Genomic DNA, 14,953 nt, shown 5'->3' with positions numbered 1-14,953 from the left:
GGGTTTGCTGGCTACTGCGATTGTTAATCTATGTGGTGTGGAGAGCAAACGTGCTACTTCAGGGATTAGGTTGGTGGATTTGGACATAGAGGAATTATGGGAACCCTGTTTTAAATGAGCCATGATCTGTACATAACTTAGGTATTTAAAAACCCCAAATGTACTTTTTTTTTTTTTGACTCATCCATGTCCTAAAATGACCAAATGCAGGTTGGTTACTATGTAAAGCAGACTGCCTCAAGCTCATGAATTTTAAAACTACAATATTTAACAGGCCACAGCTTTTACATGTGGCTTTATCTAGTATAGTACAAGTCTGCCCATAGTGTGCCTGTGGTTACTCATAGATGCCTGTTTTGCCTGTAACATCTAAATGGGCTCATGTAAAGATGTAATTTTCCAACTATAAATTAAAAACATTTTGAAAATGTGGGTTTACTGAAAATTTACAACACTTGTGGTACCAGTGCATCATATAAGAAGTTTTTTTCTGTCTAGTTTTGAAAAATGACAGAGCTAATTCAACAAGGATGACAATTTAAGTACACTGAGGGCTTAGCATTTTGCATTTTAATCTTTCATCTTCAGTCAGATGAGACAAGTGTGATATTGGTATACATCATACATTTATTAGTGAACAACCCTTTCAAATCAGCCACAACAATTAAAAAAAAATATGATTGCACTACTTGGTAAAGCATAACTAGCAACTTTCATTTAAAAAAAGTACAAATCTTAAAAATTTCAAACAGTATACAGATGTATATATAATACACTAACTAGTTATGTTAAATGCTACAAACAATATGATTCCAATGGAATGAAAAATTATAACATTAATAAGAACCATTTCCTATATATAATATATATTAGTTGTTTTCTCCCCCCCCACCCCCCAATACAAACATGGAAAAAATGAGGTAACTGTAAATGTGCAAGTACCAAAGCAAAATATCTGCCTAACACAGAACACATGCCCCTGGCTCTGTTGGCGGGTGGGTAGTCTGGTGTTCAGGCAAGGACCCCTAGAGGCCAGGGAGAGTAAGAACAGTAAACCACTATCCCACCACAGCAAAATTCATTGGTAAACAATAAATGGCGTCTACGGAGCAATCAATCACAAATCCTAAATAAATTTTAGCTGCTTATTGGAACACATTTTTGCACCACACAAGCTGTGAGATTATTCAATAACTTAACAGAAAGACTACAAGACTCTATTCTCAGTTGTCTTTAAAAATTACCTCATTACCTATGCCTTAAGGGGAGGTTCTCTTTTTATTCAATAGGGTAGCTGGATATTGTCAATTAAATATTTACTCCAAAAAGAATAGTGCTAACCATTAACATGAATTAAGGTATCTATATGTGAACAATACATTTTAAGATATTGATACACTGAGAGCAAGAGCCTGATAGGCAGGTACAGTACTACACTGAAATAAGTATGACAACACTTTATTCTTTTTTTAAAATCCCTTAAACTATATTGATTTTCACTGACATTGTTTAGGGGTATTAGTATAACATGCTTTAAGAATACATGGGATCCATGACAAACTATTGCATTCACGCGAGTGAGTTTTCATACCTAAAAGCAGAACATCTAGCACCTTTTCACTATGGCTTTTGATAAACTACAGTAGTTTCAGAGCATGTAATTTTCAGTCGTTAGGGCATTAACAGTAACACAATGTTATGTAAGAATTTCTGGATCCAAGACCAGTTTTTTATCTGTTTTTTTTTTCTTTTTTTTTGCTTTTGTCCTATAAAATGAAGTTAGCGCAATAAAATCTTGTAGTCATTCAGTTCTATTACAAATGTGTGCAGTACAATGCATGGCAGTTATCAGCTGAGCGTTAAGATCCAAACCCCTTGAACCCAAAGCCAACTAGAGCTAAAAATCAGTTGGGATCTGGTTGACAAGCATGCATATTGTGCACCATTAAATAGGTCCCCACCAGATTTTGAGATATCCTCCACTATAACACACTTGTTTTACTTTTTTTTGTTTATTTTTTTAAAGTCATGCAAACACCTCTGAAGTAGCTTTGGGTGTGAATTAGGTAGAATAGTGCGCACTGCAGTGCATTTAGAAATGGGATCACAACTGCTATGTTGAAAATATGGTTTGAGTAAAAGAACAAAGGTCAAACAGGTTTGAATAATACAACTGTAATGAGCTGCAGTGTACATTGCCTCTTTTCAGTGAATACTAACAATATATTGTACTGATGTCTTTTTTTTTCTTGCATGCCTGTCTTTAAATGATGTAATATCTACTACTTCCGACAAAACTGAATATTATAATTGATTACATTAAATTATTTATGGGCTGAAGAAAACGACTAAATTCAGATATACCCTTTTCATGGCATCCTTTCCATTCAAAATGGACTGTTCTCCTTTATTTTCATATACCGAGAGGCCCTGAGTGATTTTTTTTTTTTTTAAACTTACAATATATGCCAGCGAATAGATATGTACACATACGTTAATTCTCAAAGCTGTGGGTTTAACTCATTTAAATGGCTTCTTTTTTTTTCACTTGAAGGTGGCACACACATCGAAGACTCACATTCACTTAAGAAAAGTAAAGAAAAAGGCAAGATCCCTTTACACATAAAAGCAAAGGTCACAACTGCCTGTTAGTGCTTACTGGGGCAGTTTAAGAGACAAGAGTGAATGCAAAGCAAAAGTCCGTTTTGTTGCTCTTTTCCCCTCCCACCCCAAATGTATGCTGTTTTCGTTGTTGTTGTTTTAGTGTGAACGCAAACGGGGAAATAGGAGTCTAACAGTGTTTCTACACTACTAAACACTCCAACTTTGCGTCATTTTGAACCCTGTCCTGATCAGTGTGGCATACACACAGCTGGTGTATCACGGAGCGTCACCAGTGACTTCTACAAGGGTTTTCAACATTCTTTTGTCTTCAAACATTTTTATCTAAAAGCATTCACACTGAAGCTATACATACAATTGCTCTTTTACAACACCATTACCATGGCCTAAGACTATGACCTGACCAAGTTACCAGAATATAACACATACCATACGCAAACTTCGTTAGTGCTCTAACTGTTTCCTTCAATGCATTTTCTCTAGAAGATAAAACCAATAAATAAACCTTTAAAAAAAAAACATACTTTTAAAACAAGTGGAAATGACAAAGTATTTTCAGGATTAGTAATAGGTTTGTGCTTGTCAAGGTCATAAGAAGGCAGATCTGAAATATTGAACAGTATAGGCTATATCTGTATATTGGATTTGGCTCACAAACAAACAAATAAAATGCCAAGTCTTCCCAAAAGGGGAAGAAAGTTCATTTTAAATTCGCCACCCTCACACATATTGCTTTCTGCACAGGCCTCCAGAGCTCCATGGCATCAGCACAGCCTCCAGATGAGGAATCTCATTCTTAAGCGTAGTCAGGGTGGAACCACATGCTAGTCTTCCCTCTCTCCGATTAAGCAGGCAGTTCGTTTAGTATGCTTCTTTGCCTCTCTTTTTTTTTTTTCTTAAAATTTTATAATTTTGGTGGCAATGCTTAAAATATTGCTAGTCTGAATCAACAGTTCATGCAAATCCTAGCATGCTGCCCTGTATCCAGTGGTTACACAATGCATTGGCTCTGTAAACAGGACAAACACACACACACACGCATGGACGCGCACACACACACACACACACACAAACTATAAGCATACACACTTGCCAGAGGAACAATGCTGACATGGAGGATGGATGTAGCACTTGTGCAGTTATGCCAGCTGACCTCAAAAAGACGCAGTCCATTAATCCACGACTGCCTTTGTACAGATCTGTATTCCAGAGAGGAGAATCTGGGGTAGAATAAGACCCCACAGTCACACGTCCCATCACTTGCAGTCCATGACCTCAGGCTTAACGGAATCTGCATTTAACCACAGCAAGTCACACTTTCACAATAGCATTGGAAAATCTAAAACAAGTAAGGGGTAAAACTGCTGAAAAGTTCAATACATTATTGCAGAACGCACATCGTTAACAAGTCACTTTGCCCAACACCTACACAAACATGCATCTATGATGGTCAGGCGTCGCCTCCAAACACAGATACCCATGTTGAAGTACTCCTATTCTTTTTCTGCTAATTGCACAAGGTGTCCAGCCCAGCATCCTGCAGCCTCCCCCGACTCACCTCTTCCATTGAAGGACCCCCACTATTTAAGAACACCACAACCAAATCCACTAAAAGAAAAATGAAACCCTGTAAACAAAAGCAGCAAATAATGCATTGTAGGGAAAATCTTTGGAATCTGCAACGACAGGGCAGAGATAGAACTGGCTGGCGAGCCCAGAACTCTGGCTAAAGGCTGTGATAGGCAGTGGGTTTCATGAGACTTGGACAATGAAGCACAGCAGAGGTACAACAGGCTCCAGAAACAATCCTGGAAGGGGCAGGAGTAGTGGGTGGTTAAGCTATATTTACTGGAGCACAGGTTGGGTGGCAAGTGTCCCCAGTTTTGGGACAGACACTGGGGTGTGCAGCTTTCCAGTTCAGCACTCAGATAGAGAGCATTCTCACTCCGCTTCCCGGTGTACGTCCGAGGCATCGGCTCGGCAGATAGGACAAGTGCGATTGGTCTGGAAGTCAAGAGGAAACATGAAGCACAAAGATAATAAAAACTGAGTACCAAAACATTCATTCAAAACAATAAGAACACGGAAAATGTTAAAACTGGCATCAACTTACCTTTAGCCATTTATCCACACACTTCGCATGGAATTCGTGGTTGCAAGGTAATACCCGAAGTAGCTGCCTACACTCGAAATCACTAAAGCACACAACACACCTGAGGGAAGAAAAGAAGAAGTTACCAGGATATACATACATCTATTTTGACTGAAAATAAGGGGTTCACTTATTAGAAAAGGTGGGGAAAAGGCTTACAGCGTTTGTTCAGATAGATGATTCTCTGAGTTGAATCTGTAGGACGGAAGTTGCTCTATATCTGCTTTAGTGAGTCCACGTGGTTTCGCTTCACCTAACCTCTCTGCCAGATTCAGTAGTGCCTAGGTAGGGGGGAGAGAAGGAGAGAGGGAGAGAAAGAGAGCAATTCTGATGATGTTTTGGGTGTCTCATACCATGAACCTCACAAGTGCCAACAAATAAGTTTTAGTAATACATACAACCTTGGAGACACAACATAGCGAAACTAGAATTAACACCTTGTGGTCGTATATGCACACTGCACAGATAAAGCAGTATGGAAAATTAATAAATGAAGATGCCTCTATCAACCAATCAAGTCACTGTTTACATTCATTTATAATTTAATAAGCTGGCCGTTGACCTTTTGGATATAACACGTTGTCAGTTAGACACTGTGAAATATTGTCATAATGAAATTCTAATCATTTCATCCTTGAATTTAAGTGAATGTTGGTGCCAACTGTCTGCCAAGAATGGGACACACAAGCAACGACAAAACTACACAGCTCAGGCCACAGCAGGAGTGAAGGCATGAAAGAAGGAAAGAGGCAGACTGTTCTTCAAAGATGTCTGCCTTTACAATTCATGACCACATATAAAAATGTAAATTTCATTAAACTTTTATATGAATTCTACAAGGTCTACAAGTAAAGTAGTACTTCTTGTGCTGTTAACTGTTCCAAATACTTGAATATATATTTTTGTTTTATATCTTTACATGAAATTCATGGTCATTTTCAGTGAATTATCATGAACTAAACACTTATGAGCAAACTGGTGGAGACTTGGTTCTTCTCAGTGAAAGGAGCACTGACACTGTTCAACATGTGAAAACCCCATCACGCTAACCTCATAGTTCTCCATCTCCACATCATCCACGTCCAGGTCTAAACTGATGGCTGGGCCCACAGCTGTTGGAGGCACAGGAAGCATTGACCTGAGCAGACAGAGAGAAGCAGAACTTGCTGAGATAGCATCAACACAATCAGCTTCACTGTGACTGTAAGCAGCACTCAAATCCCATCACTGAGCAGTAAATAGTCAACATTTTCTTTGCTGCTTCCAGACATACAGAAAACTTAGTATAATTGTGCATTTTATAAGTAAACAACAACATGATTAAGACTGCTACACTGGGTACTACTGCAGGTACTCACAAGAAGTAAGGGAGGAAGCCTGGGTAGTAAGATGGAGGAGGCGGAGGAGGAGGGAGAGGTTGCTGCAACCGGTATCTCTGTCCGCTCACTCGCCGTGGCAGCATGTGGGGATATGGCTGAGGAGAAACACACAGCGATTAAGTGTGCGCAAAGCAGAAGACGACAATGGTTAGCAAACAGTGAGAAATTCTAAACAAACAAAGGGAGTAAAAAGCCCTGAAGAAGATCACATTGTTAGTACTTTGATATATTAAAGTAAAGATATCAGTGAGCTAGGCTTTTTGGTATTATTTTATTCAGCAGAGCGTCACCTGCTTTTCCTTTACTTCCTGTTAACGGTTTGTCCACCTTGTATCCCAAAATCAATTTAGCTTCGCGAATAAACCAAAACACTTTCCGCATTGTTCCAAAATTAATTCAATAGCTTCACAAAGCTTTTAAAATGAACATTTCATCCTGTCGCAGCAGGAAAATCACATGCAGAACAAATATCAATAATAATTCATTCAAGCAATGAATGCATTGCAAAACAATGTCAATGGAACTTTAGCTTTACTCATTCTATTACCCGCTGCAAAATACACCCTCTTGGGTAGGAACTACTGCCTATGTGCCTTTCAGCAATTTAAAAAAGCCCAGACTGCTGCAGCGGCCAGCAGTAAGAGAATGCAGTCACACTTCTGATTTCTGCAGGGTTTGGTGAGTTAGACTGAAGACCTTCAGCACAGAATGCAATTTAATTACCATTTTACAGTCATAACAGCAAAAAAACATGATGTAGACAAAAATGAGCTCTAATCATCCCACATTTTTTCAGTACATTCCAGCAATATTTCATAACAACTCCTAACCATATACACTATATGGACAAAAGTATAGGGACACACCTCTTCATATTATTTATTATTCAGGTGTGGTATGGGGCTGTTTATCAGAGGTTGGGCTTGGCCCTTTGCTTCCAGTGAAGGGAAATCCTAATGCTTCCACATACCAAAACATTTTGGACAATGCTATACGGCCAACTTTGTGACAACAGTTTGGTGAAGGCCCTTTTCTATTCCAGCCTGACTGTGCACAAAGCAAAGTCCATAAAGACACTGTTGGATGAGTTTGATGTGGAAGAACTTGACTGGCCCACACAGAGCCCTGACCTCAACCCCATCCAACACCTTTGGGATGAACCGGAACAGAGATTACGAGCCAGGCCTTTTGGTCCAACATCAGTGCCTGAGCACAAACACAAATGCTCTACTGTATGAATGGACCAAAATTCCCACAGAAACACTCAAAATCAAAATCTTGTGGAAAGCCTTCCCAGAAGTGTGAAAGCTGTTATAGCTGCAAAGCTGTCTGTGTTTTTAGAATACAATGTCATTCAAATCCCTGTTGGTGAAATGGTCGGGTGTCCCAATATTTTTGTCTATAGAGTGCTTCATTAAATTAATGTGACATGAAAAATAAGTGCACTGTTAATTTCCCTGGGATGTAAAGATCTGAAAATGTCTCAGATCCTGTCTTACCACTCCAAAGGGAAGCTCCTGATGCAGAGGTTCTTGAGGAAGATACTGTAAGGGCAGAGAAGGAGGCAGCGCTGGTGGGTGATGAGAAGGAGGGTAGGAGAAGGTTCCTAATGGGTGCTGGTCCCCTCTTAGGTCAACTTCATTTTCTATTCTCTGTAGAGGCTGAGACGACAAAGAGATGTGCAGAGAGGGTTGCTGTCATTGGACTCAACATATGCATATATATTAAGAAAACAGTGATTACATTCTACATCCAACGTAATGCGTTTTTATGGATAAACGTGGGATGTGGAACACTCACCATGCGTGGGTGTTGAGGCTGTAAAGGGACAAACTGGCTCAAAGGAGTAAGGTGCGGCGGCTGGTGGGGGGGTACAGATGGGGTTGGGTGCAATACAAAATGTTCGCTGGAGATCAGGGGTGGAAAGGCTTGATAAGACACTGGCATATGCTGCATGGTACATGCCTGTATGAGCTGAGGAGAGGGCGAAAAAAAAAAACACAAGTGCGGACATTAATTCATGACAGTCAATGTTCTTTATTTTTTTATTAGTCAAAAATCTAATTCAACACTTAAAAAAAACCTCAACTTGAGTGAACATAAGTGATGCATAACTTCAAACCACGGCAGTACTGCCACAGCACCACACTAATCATAACACAGAGGTCCTTTTCCACAATTTAATAAATGTACAACAGAATCTGTGATTCACTGTTCATAATATTTGTGCCAACATGAACCACAAACATCCCGCACGGTAACAGCCGCAGCTTATTTGTTGGTTATGAACAGTGATAGATAGTATGGCTTGGTGTGGTGTGCTACATGGTTGCCACTGACATCTGGGCTCTTCCTTTTCAAACTCACAGGAGGAGGAAGGCAGCAGAGCAGAGAGAGCTGTCCACTGAACATTACCGAGCATGCTGGGAGCTGCTGAGTGTTGCACCCTGGAAGGGGCTGCCCAGTGTGGATGGGAAATCCGTGGGTCGTCACCGTCGTAACAGTATATGATATTGGAACTGATCCCTGGTGCATCTTTTAAGGAGAGAAAAGGTTTAAGGAAAACAGAAGCCTGTCTGCCAAGTAGAACTCATATTCCACTGCACACTCTGTCTGTTTCATGTTAAATCTGCATTGAGGAGGAACACACTTTCCATTATGATTAATAAATGTTAAGAGATTATTTACCCATCAAGCAGTTTTTGTTCTATTACCTGGTCATGTAGATCCACCATAATGGGACTCTGCTGGGGCAGGTGAGCAGCAGGGTGAAGCATGCGTGGTGGTGTGCTGGTGTGGCTGTATTGTCTGGACTCATCTAAAGGAACCTGTTGGTGATGTTGGGAGAAAAGCAGATGATGGAAGTTCTCATCCTGGACCAGGGAACTGTGCAGTACAGGTCTGTCTTGTCTGCCCCACTGGCGTCTCACTGGTGGGCTGCAAAATCACACAAAAAAAGTAATAATTGCCATGGAAAACTCCGTACGTTATGCTTATGCTCCGTGTTTCACAGATCAATACATTATTTTAAAATGACCTCTTAACTACATGTTCTACTTTTCCAAACAGATGTATCAATTAAAATATGCCTTTAAGATGTGATATTTTAAAGATATTTATACTGCAGGTATGTCAAAATGAAATATATTATATAAATATAAATCTTGAAAATGTCGTGGGGATATGAGTCAGAGTTTTTGCATTTTGTGTAGAGTGTGCTGATATGTGGGCCTATGGTGCTTGAAAAATAAACAAAACCCTGCCTGTTGTCCACGAGGACCCCTGTTTATCCACTTTACGACAGTGCTACACTACATTCCACATATACGATTGTGTGTATATTCTGTTATTAGTATTTAAGCCTACAGCCTACTTGTAAGAGCATGTGAATAATGGTTTTATTGTATTTTTTGCTTTCAGTATATATTCCTATACTCATTCTGTCCTGAGATGCTGCCACATTCCAATTTCCCCTTAAGGGATTAATAAAGGATCATCTTATCTTATTTTAACGAGTCCAGTGTATAGTTTGGCTGGACAGAGGCTGTAAACATGCCACATGTAATGATGTGAATAACACTGATTTTCTCTGCACAATGAAATGTTCTGCTGGGAAACTTTGGGTGTTGGTATTCTTATGGATGTTCTTTGCCCACCCACCTAAACACTGCTGTACACCAAGTGCAACAACAATGGCAATGGCACTCCTTGATAGCAGTGCCCCACCCCCCTTCAAGACAATAAAGTTCAGGCAATAAATGTTCAGGAATGGCTCAGGGAACATGACAGACAGAACAAGGTGCTGACCTCGTTCCATTTAAGCATCGGTGGCATGTGCCAGAACAAGCCTGATCTACAGAGGACCCACTTTGCAACCCATAGGACCAAAAGGATCTGCCACAAATGCTCTGGAGCCAGGGCCAGCAGAACATTGTATAGTAAGATATGATCAATGTTGTTGATTTCTGTATGCTACTTTTGCATGTGAGGCAATGTGTGTTGTAATGATTACATCTGATGACTAACACAGGCCATCCATCATCAGTTTTAACAAGTGTTTTATTTTCTAATTTACTTTCAAGAAAAAGAATGCTGTTTTTGCCTGTGGGTAAGGCATCATGAGTCACACACATTTGATGTGCTGCTGTTGAATCTTAAGTTTAGTATTTTATTAAGTTAGATATGACAAAATAAATAGAATGTACCTTTTAAAGAAAAAATGTTTTGAGCAAAGAGATTTTACCTTCTCCTGAGATGCACTGGGTTGTTGCAGGGCTCTCCAAGGAACCTCCTCGGGTTTAAGGGGGCTGTTGGGGGCAGCCTATTTACTGCTATTTCCCATGGTCGCATTGGTGACGTCGTGCAGACGAGTCACACTCTGGGAAAGGAAACCACACAGTAGAGGCACTTGTATGTTGCCTCTGATTGTCTTAACCCTGCAAAAGCACACCAAGCGACAAATTAAGAACCCTGCTTCTTATGCCACAAAGCTCCTTTATAGCTTTAAACTATCAACTGAGCACATAATCTGGTCATTACAGAAAGTCATGAGGTAAGAAATGATGTGGTAGGAAATTCACAAAGATTTTTAGATCCATGTTACACCACACACCCAGCATGATTTGATATAATGTTGTAAAACTGAGTTATATACTAAAAATATTGTCAATTTCAATTTGTTGGTCATTTCCTGTGGGATCAATAAAGTTCTTATCTTATTTCTCTGATGAGCACTCATGGGATATGGACTGGACATTGCTGACAACTCTTCCACTTGGTGGTTTAAATTTGATCTCAAGCAATCTAATTTTAAGTTAACTGTAATTAGGAATTACATAGCATAGCACACACTTCATATTTTACTGAAGCACACATTCCTTTTTTTTGTTTAGGGAAACATTTATTTTAGTGACCGGTGATTACATCGGAAGAGTAAATAAACAACTTACATAACTATAACTACATGTGTAATAACTTCACCACAGTAATTATGTGTACAATAAATATGTGCAATAACTTCAACAGGTCATGTGCAATATGGTAACCTTCAGTGCAATTCTTTGCACAAACCGGTAGTCGCTTTATACTGTGCGTTTTTCCTTTGTGTAGTTTTTCTTCCATGGAAAGGAATTTAGTTCAATATAGTTGTAAATATTAAGAATCTACTTTGTACAGTTTTTGAATATTTTTATATAGGTAGATGGATCACACAGTTTCTCTATATTTGAATGATGTCAACATACATACATGAATGCCGAGTCTGTCTACAAGACCAGTTCACTTCCAGATTACTTAAGACAATTACAGCAGCAGTGCAAAAAACTTTGATTGTTCTTGTTATTTATCTGGATAATATTTGCTTTTTCTTTCTTGTGAAGTAACTGCTGGGTGTTTACAAGATTTAAATATTTGAACTGAAATTCATATTTACTTGCTCTAAAATCTCTGCAGGACGATCAGATACTATTTCACTATTGGAAGCTACACTTACATGTACTATATGTGGTAAAAAAAAAAAAGATCGTGCTATCATCAAATGTAAGAAAAATAACAATACGCTGTCTCCTGCAGGTGTCTAATTAGACTTATTAAAGTCTAGGTCACTGACAACAAATGTCATGTCGTTTTTAATTAATAAAAAGAAAAGTTAAAATCGTATCCCACCTCAATTACACACATTACTTAGTTGTATTTTTAATTGTCGAATTCTACAAAGACCGTTAAAGGTTTTGATTTTAACCAAAATGCTAAAATACCGTGACTTCAGAGGTGTTAAAGTTACAGTGTAATTAATAGAGTATGTACGGAGACAGACTAAATAGGGGTCGCTGTAGCTTAGTTGAACAAAAACATGGAAAGCCATGTGCTCAAAAGACAAAGCAACAACAAAAGACGTGGTGGGCAAGCAAGACCGCTAGCTACCATAACTGTTACAATTTAGGAGGTCACTGTGCCGTTACGCCGTATCTTACATGTGTTATGCAAAGCCCTGTACACACTGTTCCTAAAATGACAAATGTTATCCTTATGGCGCCCGTTGGTTTCTCACTGCCAGTGCAAATTCGACGTTTCCTGATGAAGGAGAGCAGCTCACTTTAGCCAAGCTAGGCTAACGCTTTGTCCAAGCATAAAAGGACTCCCCTGGCTAAGCTATTTAGCCAACATGCTAGTACACGTTACATCTGCTCAATTATCACTGCATACTCTAAGCATGTAACATGCTACATCAAAGTCAGAGTCAGAGACCAACGTTGTATGAACAGGTTTAACGTTAGGTATGTGAGTTGGCCAACAACAGAGTCCACATCTTACTTTCTGAGCGAGTTTGCTTGGTCGGTGAGAAGGGGAGACAGCAGGTGTTTCAGCCTCCGCAACGCTGTGTCCCATCAAGTTATCCTTGCATGTAATCTCCTCTAACCGACTATCACCACCCGATGGACGGTAGCGTTAAGTTACCTGACCATCGATCGACTGCCGTTTTCTCCAACAGATTTTTGACAATGTCGAACAGAGCAGCTAACGTTATTAGCCTGCTAACGCCAGCCAGCTAACACACGCTTCCAACTGCTGTACAAGGTGTCCGTTTGCTTCAGAAACCGCTAAATGGCCTGTTCACAAACACCAGCGTTTACTTGAGCAAGGAATACCGTTATACGTGTAAAAGTTTACGTTAGCCAACTAACGATAGGTAACATTCATTGGCGCGTGTGTGTTCGTTGAAATGCATTGTTATGACGAAACCACGCCTCGTTTTCCGAGTGACCAATAAGTACGCAGCAAACACAGACAGCAGACGTCCAGACAGTCTTTGCTACTATGTATCAAAACAAGCAGTTCCTCTTGTGGCTCAGTGAGAGGTTTACAGGTTTACCAAAAGCTTGTTGAAAACATTATGTAACTTAACCAAACATCTATTGAAGGTAAAAAGTAAACCTAATTATAGAACGGAAAAAATACTCTTACACTGTTTCTCGGTTTTATGTTATCTTGCTCTCTGCAGCACAGCTAATTATTACGGGAGTTTTTGAAATAACAGTCACCAATAGTGGAAAGTGGGTGGGCTGCATTTACTCAAGCAGTAAGTGAAATTGTGAGGTACTTGACTTGGGTATTTCCATTTTATACTACTTTATCCATCTACTGTGCTACATTTCTGGGGTATGAGTATGATGTGTTTGTCTGTTAGTTACTTTTCAAGTAAAGATTTTTCCATACCAAATAAGTTTATACAACGTGATGCGCTGTTATAAATTAAACTAAGCAGCGGTATGTAAAGCAATTAAAACTGTAGCACCACATCAACCGACAGTATATAGTCCAGATTAGTAGGTACATATTCGGGCATCAGTTTGCATTAAGTTAGTATTGAGTATTACTGGTATTACTGGTAATACTCAATCATCCTGCGTAATGAGTTTTACTTTGGCTACTTTTAAGAGTATTTTGCTGCTAATACTCTTCTACTTTTACTCAAGAGCACGAATACAGGACGTTACTTCGCGATGTATTGCGTTACGTTTACTTTTAGTAAGCGATCTAAGTTATCCCGCCGCTAAAAGAAAATACACAGTAAGTACAAAATAACCCGAAAACTTCGAGCTCTTTTCAAAAGTGGCTATTTAAACATTTCATCATCACTGACATAAAAAGTTTGGGAATTTCCATGCTAAAGAACTTCACTTGTGGCAGCCTGTCCCTCTTCAAAGACAAAAACATCAGTGGTCAATTTATCAGTTTCGACCAAAAGTAAAATTGCCTTTGAATTAATTATATTTTCAGGACTTATTCCGTGAAATGCACTGACTCTCACTTGAGGCCACAGTGTCCTACTGTAGACTATCCATCTACCCAGTTATGTAATATTGCACTTGCATGATCAAGCAGGAAACATCCTTCTTCGGCTATTATACGACATTCCCCAGCTATGTTTTTGAAGACCAGCGAATGCAACTACAAAATATTGTATATGATGCTGCATCTGTGGACTATCAAGCGTTGTTTGGCCCTTTAATCTACCCATCAGGCCCAATTTGTCAAGTAGGAGTTAATAAATAATGCCTTTGTTTGTGTTGAATGCTCCACTGCATTGGAGCATATACAGTCTGTTGAAAGCATCGCAAAGTGTGCATTTGACGAAATCCCGAGAGCCTCAAATGACAGCAGCGGCGGTATGCAACTAAACAAACTAATTGTAAACATTACAACATCGCTCTCGGTTGCAGGAAAACAAGGAGGGGCTGGAGGTTGAGCAGGATGACAACCCTCATAACCCGTCGAAACGTCTCCCGTATACACGCACCGTAAATCTCCGAAGCTCAACCGAGCAAACAAAGCAATAACAACAGGAGGAGTGTAGTTACCTGATTGTTAATATGCAAACATCTGATCAGTGATATTTTCCTTGAAATGTTCACATCTCGTTAGGCTAAGTGCGGCATCCTCTGGACAGCTGTTCCCGTGTGGAACATTCCGTGGATTTCACCACTGCTGTAAAAAAGGTGCTAAACATTAGACTCTCGCATTATCACCACAATCTGATTGTACATTACACGTATTTATTGCTTTGCAACCCCCGACATTTTGCACGTTATCTCCACTTTTTAGTTCTGGGTGTGAATATCCAGCCGTATGATTGTTTTGGGTTTCAGCAGTTCCCTGTTACACCCCCCATTTCTGCGTATTTCCACAGCAGGGAGGACTCGCCATGCTGCCATGTTTACCGTAATGGACAGAAAAAAGCGTGTCAGTCTGCCTCAGAAGTTCAGGGTCGCCTGTGAAAAGCGTTTATTTGTATTAAGGG

General features: G+C 39.6%; 1 protein-coding gene across 9 annotated transcripts; it reads right to left on the bottom strand.

The window, feature by feature from the left end:
- Positions 1–555: 555 nt before the first annotated feature.
- On the bottom strand, positions 556–14,639 carry rnf44 (ring finger protein 44). 9 transcript variants are annotated; one of them, XR_006844811.1, is made up of 12 exons: positions 12,466–12,943; positions 10,397–10,589; positions 8,868–9,090; positions 8,521–8,688; positions 7,954–8,127; positions 7,653–7,814; positions 6,133–6,248; positions 5,825–5,912; positions 4,934–5,055; positions 4,736–4,835; positions 4,472–4,626; positions 556–3,913 (listed from the first exon to the last, which is right to left on the bottom strand). XR_006844811.1 is itself a non-coding variant. In XM_046405317.1 (11 exons), the coding sequence occupies exons 2-11, from the start codon at positions 10,501–10,503 to the stop codon at positions 4,564–4,566; spliced, it is 1,323 nt and encodes a 440-aa protein (XP_046261273.1). In that variant the 5' UTR covers positions 10,504–10,589; positions 14,514–14,639; the 3' UTR covers positions 556–4,563. The 9 variants fall into 9 exon arrangements, 5 of the variants coding, with proteins under 5 accessions (XP_046261273.1, XP_046261275.1, XP_046261274.1 ...); XR_006844813.1 differs by having other exon boundaries at positions 556–1,025; positions 3,712–4,626; positions 12,466–12,942; XR_006844810.1 differs by having other exon boundaries at positions 556–3,631; positions 3,776–4,626; positions 12,466–12,942.
- Positions 14,640–14,953: the final 314 nt, after the last annotated feature.

Source organism: Scatophagus argus, chromosome 12, assembly GCF_020382885.2.
Source record: "Scatophagus argus isolate fScaArg1 chromosome 12, fScaArg1.pri, whole genome shotgun sequence".
Taxonomy (NCBI): Eukaryota; Metazoa; Chordata; class Actinopteri; family Scatophagidae; genus Scatophagus; species Scatophagus argus.
The sequence above is the reverse complement of the archived record's forward strand: the minus strand, read 5'-3'. Positions and strand labels throughout refer to the sequence as shown.